A 14652-nucleotide genomic window follows, 5' to 3' on the forward strand; every position below is an offset into this window, starting at 1 on the left:
AAGATACATAAAAGATTAATCCACCAATTTATGGGCTTTCACTATTCCAAGATTGGTCCAGTGAATTGCATTCCCGTATTTGTCAATGTCACGAACATGATGAATTAAATTTGTCGCAACAAAGTCTTGGACAAAAGCATTCATCTTTGATTTTAATTGTCGTGCCTTACTTCGAGTGATTGAGCCACTAGGAAAAACAACCCCTTGAGTGTCACCTCCTTGGCTCGTATCATTTAGTAACCCTAATACACATTTGCCTAGTTGTTTTGTTGATCTTTTGCAGGATTTTGAGGATGTATTTCCTTCTGAAATGCCTAAGGGATTACCTCCTTTACGAGGGATTGAACATCAAATTGACTTTGTGCCTAGGTCGAGTATTCCGAATAGACCAGTCTATCGAAGCAATCCTGAAGAAACTAAAGAGTTGCAAAGGCAAGTTGAAGATCTCTTAGAGAAAGGGTTGATTCGTGAGAGTCTAAGTCCTTGTGCGGTTCCTGTACTTCTCGTCCCAAAAAAAGATGGTTCTTGGAGAATGTGTGTTGATTGTCATGCTGTCAACAAGATTACGGTAAAGTATCGATATCCAATTCCTCGATTAGATGATATGTTGGATGAGCTTAATGGTGCATGCATTTTCTCTAAAATTGACTTAAAAAGTGGTTACCATCAAATAAGAATGAAACAAGGTGATGAATGGAAAACTGCTTTTAAGACTAAGTATGACCTGTATGAGTGGTTAGTCATGCCATTTGGCTTAACTAATGCTCCTAAAACATTCATGAGATTAATGAACCACATACTTAGACCTTTTTTAGGAAAATTTATCGTTGTGTATTTTGATGACATACTGATTTAAAGCAAAACTTTGAATGATCATGTTGGGCATGTTAAATTAGTATTGGAAGTGTTAAGGCACGAACGACTCTTTGCTAATCTTGAAAAATGCACCTTTTGTATGGATAAGCTTGTTTTTTTTGGGTTTTGTGATAAGTTCTATAGGAATCCATGTGGATGAGAAGAAGGTAAAGGCAATTAAAGAATGGCCTATCCCTAAAACTGTTTCTGAGGTAAGGTATTTCCTTGGGTTAGCCGGTTTCTACCGCAGGTTTGTTCGTAACTTTTCCACAATTGCTTCGCCTTTGACTGCACTTATTAAAAAGAATGTATCTTTTCATTGGACAGATAAACAAGAATTAGCATTTAATGAACTTAAAGATAAATTGTGTAATACTCCTATTCTTGTTTTACCTAATTTTGAAAAGACCTTTGAGATTGAATATGATGCTTCTGGTGTAGGTATAGGTGCCGTCCTCATGCAAGATAGTAAACCACTAGCCTACTTTAGTGAGAAACTTGGTGGAGCACATTTGAACTATTCGACCTATGATAAAGAGGTGTATGCCTTGGTAAGGGCATTAGAAGTTTGGCAACATTACCTTTTACCAAAGGAGTTTGTGATTCACACTGACCATGAATCACTTAAGCACTTAAAGGGACAAGGTAAGTTGAACAAGCGACATGCGAGGTGGGTTGAATTCATTGAATCTTTTCCTTATGTTATAAGGTATAAGAAAGGTAAAGATAATATTGTGGCTGATGCTCTATCAAGGAGGTACACTTTGCTTAGTACTTTGCATACTAAGTTATTAGGTTTTGAGTATCTCAAAGATTTATATGTCATTGATTCTGATTTTGCAAGCATTTATGACGCATGTGAACATGGTGCATTTCACAAATTTTATAAGTATGATGGCTATCTTTTTTGAAATAATAGACTATGCTTACCAAAGTGTTCAATGCGAGAATTGTTGGTTCAAGAGGCTCATAGTGGTGGTCTTATGGGTAATTTTGGAGTCACTAAGACTTATGATGTTTTACATGAGAATTTTTATTGGCCTAACATGCAAAAACTTGTTGAGAAAATTTGCTCTACTTGCATTACTTGTAAACAAGCTAAATCCACTGTGATGCCTCATGGTCTATATACTCCTCTTCCTGTTCCTAGTTCACCTTGGACTGACATTTCAATGGATTTTGTAATAGGTTTACCAAGGACAAAGCATGGACGAGATAGCATCTTTGTGGTTGTGGATCGATTTTCTAAAATGGCTCATTTCATTCCATGCCATAAAACTGATGATACACCCATGTTGCCGATCTATTTTTCCGTGAAATTGTGAGATTACATGGAATCTCAAGGACTATCATTTCCGATAGAGATGCAAAATTTCTTAGTCACTTTTGGAAGGTGTTATGGGGTAAGTTAGGTACTAAACTACTTTACTCTACTACATGCCAACCTCAAACTGATGGTCAAACCGAGGTGGTAAATCGAGTTTTGGGATCTTTGCTTAGAGCAATAATAGGTAAGAATGTTAAATCTTGGGAAGAATGGATACCCTATGTTGAGTTTGCTTATAATCGTTCTGTTCATTCTTCCACAGGTTTTACTCCTTTTGAGATTGTATATGGCTTTAATCCACTTACTGTTTTAGATTTGCTTCCTTTACCTTTGAATGACATTGCTAATTTAGATGGTGAAAGGAAAGCTGATTTAGTGAAAGAGATCCATGAAAAGGCTCGTAAATCCATTGAGAAAAAGAATGAGTCCAATGCACATCGAGCTAATAAAGGGCGAAAGCAAGTCTTGTTTGAACCTGGAGATTGGGTATGGGTGCATATGAGGAAAGAACGATTTCCTTCTAAGAGAAAGAATAAACTTGATGCACGAGGAGATGGACCATTCCAAGTACTTGAGAAAATAAATGACAATGCTTATCGCATTGATCTTCCTGGTGAGTATAGTGTTAGTGCTACTTTCAATGTTTCTGATCTTTCTCCTTTTAAATTTGATGTAGGTTCGGATTCGAGGACGAACTTCTTGAAGAGGGGGAGAATGATACGAGCCAAGGAGGTGACACTCAAGGGGTTGTTTTTCCTAGTGGTCCAATCACTCGAAGCAAGGCACGACAATTAAAATCAAAGATGAATGCTTTTGTCCAAGACTTTGTTGCTACAAATTTAATTCATCATGTTTGTGACATTGACAAATACGGGAATGCAATTCACTGGACCAATCTTGGAATAGTGAAAGCCCATAAATTGGTGGATTAATCTTTTATGTATCTTATTATTATTATTTACTTAATTCTCATTGGTTGGGACACATCATTTATGAGTTAAGTAATTTTATTGGTTAGGTTATTATTTATTTATTTTCTTAGATAATTTTAAAGAGTTTTATTAGGATTCAATTACTCTTTAAAGAGTTTTTATTAGGATTCAATTACTCTTGTAATTTGCCTATAAATAGGCTTGTTTTCTACACATTTGGGGAGAATAAAAAGAGAGTATTTGTTTTCTTCCAAATTTGTGTGAGGTAAATTTTTGAGAGTAGAGTGATTCTTCTCTTGCTGTTTAGTTTGGAGTTTGTTACTTTCGAGAGTATTTCGGAGTTACAAATATTCAAATTTCTTTCCCGTTCATCGGTGTTTCTAGAGGTTCTTCTTCTAGGGGTTTCGTAGGGAGCCGCTCAATCATTGGCGTTTTTGGTTACAAGTTAACCAAGGGTTCCATAGGGCAAATCTATCCTTTTATTATTATTATTATTATTTAACTAATTTTATTTATTCTCGTTTTATTTCTAATTTGTATTTCTCTTGTGTCTAGATCCGGGGTTTCCGCATCAATTCATCTTTTCCAAGCAGGTTAATCATTTTTAATATGAGCTTCTCCAGAACCATTGCATGGTTCAAGAAATAACTAATCATTTCAAACGCATATTTGCTTCCATCAACTCCTGAAATTTTGATCTCCTTGACATGAAATAACAAACAAGAAGGTATAGGTAGTAACCTCAATCCTTCTTCACCATCAGCCTAACCTCCCACACCGAATAAAAAAAGAAATGTTAGTTGGTTTGTATGCTGCAATTTTGGATGTAATTATCGCTAAACAAATAAGAGCACTTAGAGAACTCTTCATACCAGATCCAGAATAAGGGTCTTTAGATTAGGCACATTATGTAGAAACTCCACAAGCCGCACTCATTTCCGATAACAATAGTAAGAATGAAATTCCAATTCAACAAGATTGTGAAATACAAGCTTTGGATCAAGACGCGTTCGAAAAAACTGCACACCAAAACTTGGAACTATTATATAATCTTAAAAGACAAGTTCGATATTCAATAACAGTTTACTAACCGTTTCATTAAAAGCTTCAATGGCTAAATGTAGAGACTGTACATTGCAGATTCCCTGAAGAAGCTGAGTAGCACTTCGTTCACTATGCACTTCATGGAAATGAGAGATACTAATCTCAGCTTTTACTAGAGACTTCATGTTACTTAAAGTATAGCCTTTGCCTACTATGCCAGTATATTCGAAATAGACAAGACTTGGAGCATCAATCGCCATCACATAATCATAATCTCTTACACAAACGTGTTCAAAACATAAAATCAGTCTCCTAAGCAAAAGATTATGAATATTGAGCTCACTTATGCTATGAAAACAACAATCATAGATAGTCAAATCTTCTAAGACATGGCAATTGGAAATTAACTTGAGAATTGAATAACCATCTTCGAATGCTAAGTTTGTAAGGCATAGGTTCTTGAGATTTGGTAAACAAGCATTAGTTGGAATCTTCATGTCATCTTTGATGTGCAAGAACAGTGTGAGAGTCACCAGTGAGTGAGAAGTAAATAGAAGAGTGGGCAAAACTGGAACCTTCTCGTTTATGAAATTAATGCCAATATTCTTAAGACCACGAGACAGTGCAGTAGATATCCAACCATAAAGGGGTAAATAATCATCCTCATCATCCACAAAATAGTCATTCACCCAAAAGGATTCTAAATGGACCCGCTCTCTGGGATTAAAAAGTAATGTATCAACAAAATTCATGAAGTTGTTAACAGCTTCCTCATACAGATTTTTTAAGCAGTGTTCAAAATCAAGGATAGATATAGAGGAAGCAAAGAGATACTTCCACCTGGTTGAAAGAATAGAAGTTCGAACTGCTTCTTTATTGGGAAGGAAGGACAAAATGTGTGAAAGAATAGAGTCAGGCAAATTATTGATCCTATCTAAGACACCCACAGTTTCTGGTTGCTGTCGCCTCCCCATCCTCCTCCCACCCGACACCACTTTTCTTGCTTCGTCTTTTACTCCTCCGTTTTATCCCTAAAATTTTCTGCTCTGCTTCTTTGCGATTCCCACATAATTCTGTAATTTTCCCTCCCAATTACCGTCAACCCGAATCTCTGCGGCGTTAGAGTGTAGTTTGGGGTCTAAATTCTTTAGATCAAATCAGTGTCACGTTGGCCCAATCCTTTTGGGTTTCAAGGGATTCGGGCTAGGTTGATAAACTCAAAACATGAAAAAAATAAGTGTTTTTTTACCTAAATAATATAAAATAATTAATTAATTACTGAAATAGAATAGAAAAAATTTATTTACGAAAGCATTCCCTACAGTAATCCACCCACTTCTCCCAATCATTGTGGCATGATTAGATTTTAGAAAAAAATAATATTTTTTTGGTGTCAACACTCTGTCAGACTATATTGGTGTGTATTTTCTAGAAAATACTCATATTTCTTTGAGTATTTTGAAGTAACTTTTTTAATGTTGTCGCCAATGTGTCAGATGCCACCAGAAATATTTTTTTAAAAAATTTAACGATTGAAAATTTTGAAAAAGGAGAAAAAGAAAGTGAAATAAAAAAAGCTGCAAAAGTCGAAAAAGATGTAATGCCCGTGGCTAACTGGTCACATCGATTGCAGACCATCAGATCAGTGCTGTCTGGCTGCTATTATAATTTTACAAGTGGAAACACATTTGCTACTTCAAGTATTTGTTTATGGGTTAAAATGTAAATTTTACACCGAAATATTAGTAAAATTCACACTCAACTTTTAAAGTTTGACCATTAAATTTTAAATTTTATTGAATATTTCCACCAACCTTGATCTTTTAACTAAAGTTTATCAAACAATGTTAATTTTGATGATTTGAAAATAATTTTTTAATAAAAAATAAATATTTCAATATTTTATTTTAGTAATTAAAAAGAAGTCGTTGTATTCCTTTTGGCACGTGGTTTTTGTTTTCTTTGTCCTTTGTTCGGTTTGTTTGTTTTCAGATCAATTTTTTACGTTTTTGCGCAGTAACAGTGGTTTATTTTTGCTGAGCTCGTCAATGGAAGATGATATTGCAGGCTTGTCCCTTCGTGATGATGAAGATGAAGCATGGCCAATGGTCGTTAGGGGTTCTCATAACGAGTCTAGGTTTGAGTTTTCTCTTGTTGGTTGTTTCCTCACGACGAGTGTAATCCGTTTCGAAGCAAAGCGAATGACGATGGCAAACCTATGGCACCCACTTAGGGGTATTACAATTTCCGATTTGGGCAAAAATGGTCTCTATTTCGTTTTTATGCGGAAATGGATATGTAACACCCCTAACTCGTACCCGTCGCTAGAATAGGATTTCAGAGCATTACCGAATAAACGTTACTTAAATCATTCATTTCAAAACATTTCAATAATCACAACATAATCCATCATTAATCATGGATATCGTCCCTTATTTAAGCCCTCAAGACCTTAGAATCACTTTAGAAATGATTCGGGACTAAATTGAGAACATTTGAAAATTTGAGAAAAAGGTTAGAAAAATTTAACTACAAGGGTCACACGGCTGTATGGCCAGGCTGTGTGACTCACATGGCTAAGACACACACCCGTGTAACTTTCGAAATAGGGACACTCGGCCATGTCCCAACCCGTGTCCGTGCCCGTGTAACTTTCTAACTTGGGTCACATGGCCAAGCCACACGCTCGTGTGTCAGGCCGTGTAACTCTCAAAATGGCCTCACACTCTCGTATGCCAGCCGTGTATCTCACACGGCCAAGTCACATGCCTGTGTGTCTGGCCGTGTGAACCTAAATTGTACCTTAAACAACAAGTTTACCATTTCCTACTTAGTTGGACATTAAGCAACTAAAAGACCATTCATTTAACCTATTCAAAACACGATCAACCATACTCAAAAATACGTCAAAACAATCATCCTAGGTACCTAACCAATGTACCCTCATTAGTACAACATTTATATCATCAAAACATATCATCAATGCATCATTCAAATCAATATTTTAAGCACACCAATTCATTCACTTTAACCTAACTTATAACTACCTAAAATATCAAGCTTAAGTTCACATACACTTCACAAGCAATGGTTCCAAAGTAACATGGCAATTTATGGCTTCAAACACAAACATATATTTATATACTCAAAGCAACATTATAATTATAACTCCATTTACAATCCATTCATAAAATAACTATCAATTAAGACATCCTAGGTACATGCCATCACAAAAAGTAAACCTAACCACATTTGAGATTGGAACCGTTTTTAGATGCTGAGCCGACGATCAAAAGAAAAGTACCTAACTTGTGCATGTAAAACCCAGTGATTTCTATAATCTAAACAATTAAAGACATAAGGATACAAGAATGCATAACTTGAATTATACAAACATATTATTGTATAAGCTTACCATTACCATATACCATCATTTAAAGTTCATGCATATTACCATATCATTTCATACTATACTCAATTTTCACATACTATCATATTTGATTTGTTAAACAAATATCTCAATTCACATCACTTGCTATATAAATAGTTTTTCACATATCAATCCACATTTCATTTAATCAATGGCATTATCCGTTCCATATTTAATTCATGAGTACAAAACTCATATATTCCATTTGTTCACAACATATTTCACATTTCATTTTCAATCTACTATCTCATTTCCATTTCACGTGTCATGCCATTTCAATATTAATTATAGAACTTTATTATTTATTTACCCCTATTAACACGACTCAGACTCGGACGGATACACCGATCCAACCAACACACCAGTTTGGCACATAGTGCCTCATCAACTCGAAGTCGAAGAAATCCCTAAACTCTTCCTATCCTATGGCATGCCATCTATATCCGACTCAGCCCGATACAGTTAATATGGTTTCTTTTCACTTTTCAAATACAACCAATATCCAATACTTATATTTGCACATTATCATATTTACACATATATTCATTTCAATTCAAATAATCACTACATTCATAATGTATATACCAATTCAATCCATTTCAATCAACTACAATTTCAATTCACTATCAAAGTGCCAAAATACTCACCTCAACCACTTACCATATGCACTAAATCAAAATACAACAATTAATAACTAGGTTCGGATTATAGAAATACAAACTGTGGATTCCAAACTATTCGACGTCGATTTTATCCTTCCCCATTTTAGTCGAGGATTCCAGTACGACTTAGCTATGAAATTAAAACAATTAAAATGCATTAATACTACACAATTCAATTCCACATTGAATATTTCAATTTTAACTCAAAATTTTCTTAAATTCCAATTTAGTCCCTAAACCAAGACTAATTTTTATTCTTCACATTTAATCCCATATTTTTATACTAATTTCACTTTAAACTAAATTTAGCTCCCTGTTTTCAATTAAACCCTTAAATTTCAAAACTTTTATAATTTAGTCCCTATTACTCAAAATTTACAATTTGTTCTACAATTTAATCATTTTTCATTTCTAGCTTAAAAATCTATCAATTAAATCACTAGTACTAAAACTATTTAACAATAGAAATATCTAAAATCTTAATCAATTTTAAAATTTTGACATGGGTCGAGTAGTACTTAACACCGAAATTCCAAAAATATAAAAATTACAAGAAAAAGAACTAAATTGACTAACCAATTTTAAATTTGAACCCTAAAGTCTCTATAGTTGTGCGTCTTTCTCCTCTTTTCTTTCTTTCTCTTTTCTTTCTTTTCTTTCCTATTTAATTTGCATGTTCTTTTACTTTCTTTTGTTTTGTTTTATTATAATAATTATCATTATTATATAATACATATATACATATCAATTTCATTTTATTAATTATAATATATAACTTATATATATTAAAATATTATATATGCATATATGCCCCATTAATGCCGTCCACTACATAATATAAAGGTATATTTACCAACCCTAAACCCTCAATTGATTTTATAAATATAATTCAACTTTTATTCTAAACGTGATTTAGTCCTTATACTATAATAACTCTTAATTCATGCAAATTCACTTAACCTAAATCGAATTAACTACAAAAATAACTTCGTAAATATTTTTAAAAAATATTTACTAGTTCGTTTTACAAGAACCGAGTCCCGGGAATGCACTTCCCGACACTCTTGACTATAGGATCGTTATAGGATATTGCTCGAGTTCTCCAGGGTAGTCCTTGGACTTTTAATAATCATTTACTTGTGTTCCATCGTTTGTTACCAGGGGAGGACCGTCTTCAAGTGCCCTCGTGTTTCATTGATTTTTGGGTGCAGGTTCATCATGTCCCTCTTGGCTACTATTCTGAAGATAGGCTAAGCAATTTGGGAATTTCCTTGGGACTTTTTTAGTATTTAATTCTACCAATTTTACTTTTGGATCTCATAATTCCTTGCGGCTTCGTGTGAAGATGGATGTCCGACTTCTTCTAAGGCACAAGAAATGTCTTATTTTGTCTTCTCACCAGAGAGTCTATGTACAATTTCAATATGAACGATTGCCGCTTTTTTGTTTCCTATGTGGGAAATTGGGACACAATGAAAGCTTCTGCCATGTTCGACTGACTATTGGCATTAAAGATGTTCCTTTGGGTTGGGATATTTCTTTACGTGCACAACAACGTTGTCGACAGCCCCAACCTAGTGTTTGGTTGCATCTTACACCAGAGAAACGAGGATTGAGTTTGGGCGGGCATTCTAGTGTGCATGGTTCACATCTTTCACATATTTCTACTTCGACCTTTGCGTAAGAAGTTAGCAATAACTTGGGTCTTACCTTAGACAAGTCCCAGCCTAAAGGAATTTCGATTGGGTCTAGGGATGCAGATAATTGATTTATCGTCATAATTGAATTTACACAACAACATTCATTAACTACGATTGGTTTAAGTGGCAAGAAATGGACTCGGTTCTCTTTTATAGTCTCTGTTGTTTCTACAAGTTTGGATTTGACACAGACTCCTTTGACTTCTGATGCGACTGGCTCAACTACGCAGGGTAGTCGATCATTATGAATCTGATCAGTTGGAATGTCCGTAGTTTGGGGAATCCACGAACGTTCATTGTGTGCAGAATATGCTGCATAAATACAATCCTCAAGTTTTCTCTCTTATAGAGATGAAACTTGACGCTCAGTGGATGGATCGGGTGCGTCACTAATTTGGTTTTCTCTGTGGCATTGATATTTCAACTTCTGGTAGTAGGGGTAGACTTTCGCTAGGTTGGAAACTGGGCTGTCAGGTTCAGGTTCAGGTTCAGGTTCAGTTTTAGAGTTATTCGGGTCACCATATCACTGTGGTTGTTGTTGATGATGTTACTAGGTCAAGTTGGAGATTCACAGGATTTTATGGGTCTCCCAAAAATAGGATAGATTTGACTCTTGGCATTTACTTTGGGATTTAGGCAGACATTCTGGTTTTCTATGGCTGGTGGCTGTGATTTTAACGAGATTGCTTATACCTTTGAGAAGCGATAGGGGCATCTTCGCTCTGATCAACAGATGGAGGCCTTTCATTCAGTTTTGGATAGTTGTGAGCTTCATGATCTGGATTTTGAGGGGCGTTGGTTCACTTGGGAATGAGGTCAATTTTTAGACACTAATATTCAGGAATGATTGGATCGTTGTGTTGTTACTCTTCCGTGAAGGGATTGTTTTCCTGCTTCGAGGGTTTTTCATGCTCCCCACTCCATTTTTGATCATTGTTGTTTGGTCATTATAGTTGTGGCTTTGCTATCAAGGTTTTTTTCTAGACAGTTGGAAACAGTGTTTCATTTTGAGTCTCGTTAGGTTTTCGAGCCTTCTTATGAAGAGGAGATCTGAAGTGTGTGGACTTCAAGTACAGGGTCAGTTCCTATTCAATTAGGTTTGTTGGGGGTTGCTTTGTCTACTTGGGGATGAACACTTCATAGACATAGGAGCCAGTTTGTTTGACAGGCTACGGCTCAGTTGGAACGATTACATCAAGTCGATTCCTCCGATGACATCTTGGCCGAGAGCACCGAGGTCAAATTGGCTCCCAATATAGATGCTGATAAAGAGGAATTGTTCTAGGGCGAACGGGCACGGGTGAATTGGCTGCGTTATGAAGATTGAAATACATCGTTCTACCATAAATTTTCCACTTTTTAGAAGTAGATGAATTCAATAACTTCTTTGGTGGTTGATAATGGTCGTACTTGTACAGACATAAATTCTATGTTTGGGGTTACCACGAGATATTTTTAGGGCCTTTTTATTTCGTCTAGACTGATAAATTTTAATTATTTTTTGAACGACATTAATGTGGGTATTACTCCTTCAATGAATAGGGTTTTGCTCTCTGATTTTACATCTCAAGAGATTAGGTCTGCTATTGACAAGATGTCCTTTGAAAGCCCGGGGAAAGGATAGATTCCTGGCCTTGTTTTTCTAGAAGTATTGGTATATTATTGGCGCTGATCTCATAGATTATTGTTGCAGGTGCTTCGAAGGGAGCTCCCTTTTTTTATATTAATGCCACAAATCTCATTCTTCTTTCCAATGTGCGCAACCTTATGCAAATGTCACAATTTCGCCCGATTAGTCTCTGTTCCGTCTTTTACAAGATTATTTCTACAGTCCTAATGAACATGTTTAAAAGGTTTTTGTCTTTTTGTATTGACGAGGTATAGAGTGTGTTCGTCCCTAGATGTTTTATCACTAACAACTTCCTAATTGCTTATGAAGTGCTATATTCTTTTAAACACAAGTGACATGAGGTAGTTGGTTCTTTTGCACTTAAGCTTGACATGAGCAAGGCCTATGATCAAGTCGAGTAGGATTTTTTAGAAGCTATCATGTTATGTATGGGATTCGATTCAAATTGGGTTTCCTCAATCATGGCTTGTATTCATACGTTTCTTATTTGGTGGTTCTCAATGGCCATTCGGGAGAATCTTTTCAGTCGATGCGGGGTCTTCGTCAAGAAAATCCTTTGAGTCATTTCCTCTTTCTGTTCTGTGGAGAGAACTTTCTGCTTATTTCTGATTGGCCGTATGAAAGGGTTCTTTTAGGGGTGTGCGTATTGGTTGTACAGGTCATCGTCTGACACATCTTTTTGCAAAAGATTGTATGATTTTCGGACCATCATCTACTAAGAGTACTACCACGGTCCACTCTATTTTGCAAGGATATGGGCGATGCATTGGACAGGTGGTGAATTTTGATAAATCGGCTATTTCTTTCAACATGAATCTGGAACATTTTATCAGTTCTAGCATCATGCCAGTTTTGGGTGTACGTACCATTTATCGGATGGATAAATATTTGGGACTTCCCCTAATGGTTGGAAGGAGTAAGCGGGAGACTTTCTAGCATTATAAGGATCACTTTCATTGGTATGTTGATAGTTAGAACCTACGTTACTTATCTCATGGTTGTAAGGGTGTTTTTATACATTTTATTTTGTAAGAAATCCCAACGTTTGCAATGTAATGTCTTTTTTTTCCTTCATCCCTTTGTAGGGCACTTGAAGGTATTATGAGTAGGTTCTGGTGACATAAATCAAGGAGTCAATGGGAAAGTCATTCATATTCTTGGTCTACGTTGAGTGCATCTAAGTGTGATGGGGGTATGGGCTTTCGAGATTTGGCTCAGTTTAATATTGCACTCTTGGCTAAGCAGGGTTGACACTTATTAATAGATCTGGATTGTTTTATGAGTCGGGTTTTAAAAGCGTATTGATTTTCTACTGTTGATTTTTTTAGAGCGGGCTTTAGGGTCTCGCCCTTCTTATATCTGATGTAGTATCTGGTGCTCTCTGGGTTTGTTAGAAAAGGGTCTCGATTGGCGGGTGGACAATGGTCTCTCCATCTCCATATAGAATGATTATTGGCTCCCATGCATTGTTTCCGGTCATATCCTACACTCATTTGTTACTACTAATGTTACTTGGGTGGGTGATTTGATGTTACAGAATTTGGCTCAATGGAATCATACCTTGGTCCGTGTGTTGTTTTCGACCGTTAAGACTGAACGCATTCTAAGCATTCCTCTCTCTCGTTCGGCTGGTGATGATTTGATGCTCTAGATAGGTGATTCGATAGGTTTTTACTCCATTCGTAGTGGTTATAGGTTGCTTTATTGGCCTATGCAACAAATCTCTATTCCATATAGTCCCTCTAACCCACTCAGTTCACGTGATTTGTTTACAAATATTTGGAAGGTTCGGGGCCCTCCTAAAGTTCATATAACAGTTTGGAGATTCCTTTGCAATTATGTACCCATGTTACACAACCTTTACAATCGATACATCACTACCACACAATTCTGCCCTAGATGCCTAAATATACCTAAAACGTCTATTCATGTGTTTCGGGACTGCCTTTTTGCCATTTCAGTTTGGAAACGACTGCTCATATCCTAGGTTGGTACCTACAATGATTTGGATCTTTTTAGTTGGTTGGGTTTTCTTTGTCAACCACTTACTTGGGACAACTTAGCACTTATCCTTACCACGATTTGGGCACTATGGTGGTCGCGCAACAGGTACTATCACGAGGGCCTTGGTTAGACGTCTCTTGAGTTGGTCTGTTTTATTTGATCCAACATAGGTGGCCTATTGGTGCTGGCCGTGCCAAGAGTGGTTTTGGGGATTTTATGTACTGCAGGCTGGCATCGTCCGACCACACCTCTGGTTAAGGCCAACTTCGATACTGCGTATAGAGAGGGGTCACACTCTTCTTGCTCGGGGCTGGTGGTGCAAAATGCCCAGGGCTTGGTGTTTGCCGCTTGCACTAGGATCTATGGTCTTGCCTCGTCGGATTTTGCTGCAGAAGCGTTGGCTCTCTTATTGACTTTAGAATTCACTCGGGACCATGGTCTATCTCGGGTCTTGTTTGAAGGGGACTCTCTGCATGTGATTCACAAACTCAATAACACACAAGCTGACTGTTCAGAGATTCGAGCACTTGTTACAGAAGGGAAGTTGCGATTAATTACCTTTTTTTGAAACGGCTACAGTTTACTATTATTTCAGATAGCAGAATTGGGTTACTCACCAACTCACGGCGTTGGGATTTTGCTAGACATCGGACCGTTTCTGGGTTGAGGAGGTTCTGTTTCAGGTGGAAGGTGCGATGGCTACGGACAAAGGGTCGAATGCTCATCTGCCTTAATTTCACCGCATGCCTTGGGCTGGAACTGTCGCATCTCTCTACTTGTCCTTGTTGTGTCTTATTTTCTCTCTATTGTCGTGCCTGCAAGCTTATCGGATTTGGATTTGGGATTTTCGGCTTCCATCAACTGCTTATGGTGTAGCCTTTCGCGTTTCTTTTTCTTTAGTATTTTATTGTTTGTATTTGGACATAATGCAGTTTGTTGCTTTTTTCTTTGGACTTGGACCTCACCTATGCAGGTCTATTTTTCTCTAATACTCTATGGAAGCCATTTTCAAAAAAAAAAAAAACTTCATCACTTTACTTTTACTTTATTAAAATTTTTCTTTGAAAT

At 36.5% G+C, this 14652-nt stretch overlaps 1 protein-coding gene and 1 long non-coding RNA gene across 2 annotated transcripts; both read right to left on the bottom strand.

Moving 5' to 3' along the window:
• Positions 1 to 4002: 4002 nt before the first annotated feature.
• Positions 4003 to 5255, bottom strand: LOC107919531 (F-box/LRR-repeat protein At3g59210). The gene has a single exon (XM_016848976.2). It carries the CDS (start codon positions 5130 to 5132, stop codon positions 4167 to 4169), a length of 966 nt encoding a protein of 321 aa, XP_016704465.1. The 5' UTR covers positions 5133 to 5255; the 3' UTR covers positions 4003 to 4166.
• Positions 5256 to 13348: 8093 nt separating this feature from the next.
• On the bottom strand, positions 13349 to 14434 carry LOC121225115 (uncharacterized). Its single transcript, XR_005922971.1, has 2 exons — positions 14143 to 14434; positions 13349 to 14053 (listed from the first exon to the last, which is right to left on the bottom strand). It is a non-coding gene; the product is annotated as an uncharacterized lncRNA (long non-coding RNA).
• Between the last annotated feature and the right edge of the window lie 218 nt (positions 14435 to 14652).

The sequence above is a fragment of the Gossypium hirsutum genome, chromosome D13, assembly GCF_007990345.1.
Source record: "Gossypium hirsutum isolate 1008001.06 chromosome D13, Gossypium_hirsutum_v2.1, whole genome shotgun sequence".
Taxonomy (NCBI): Eukaryota; Viridiplantae; Streptophyta; class Magnoliopsida; order Malvales; family Malvaceae; genus Gossypium; species Gossypium hirsutum.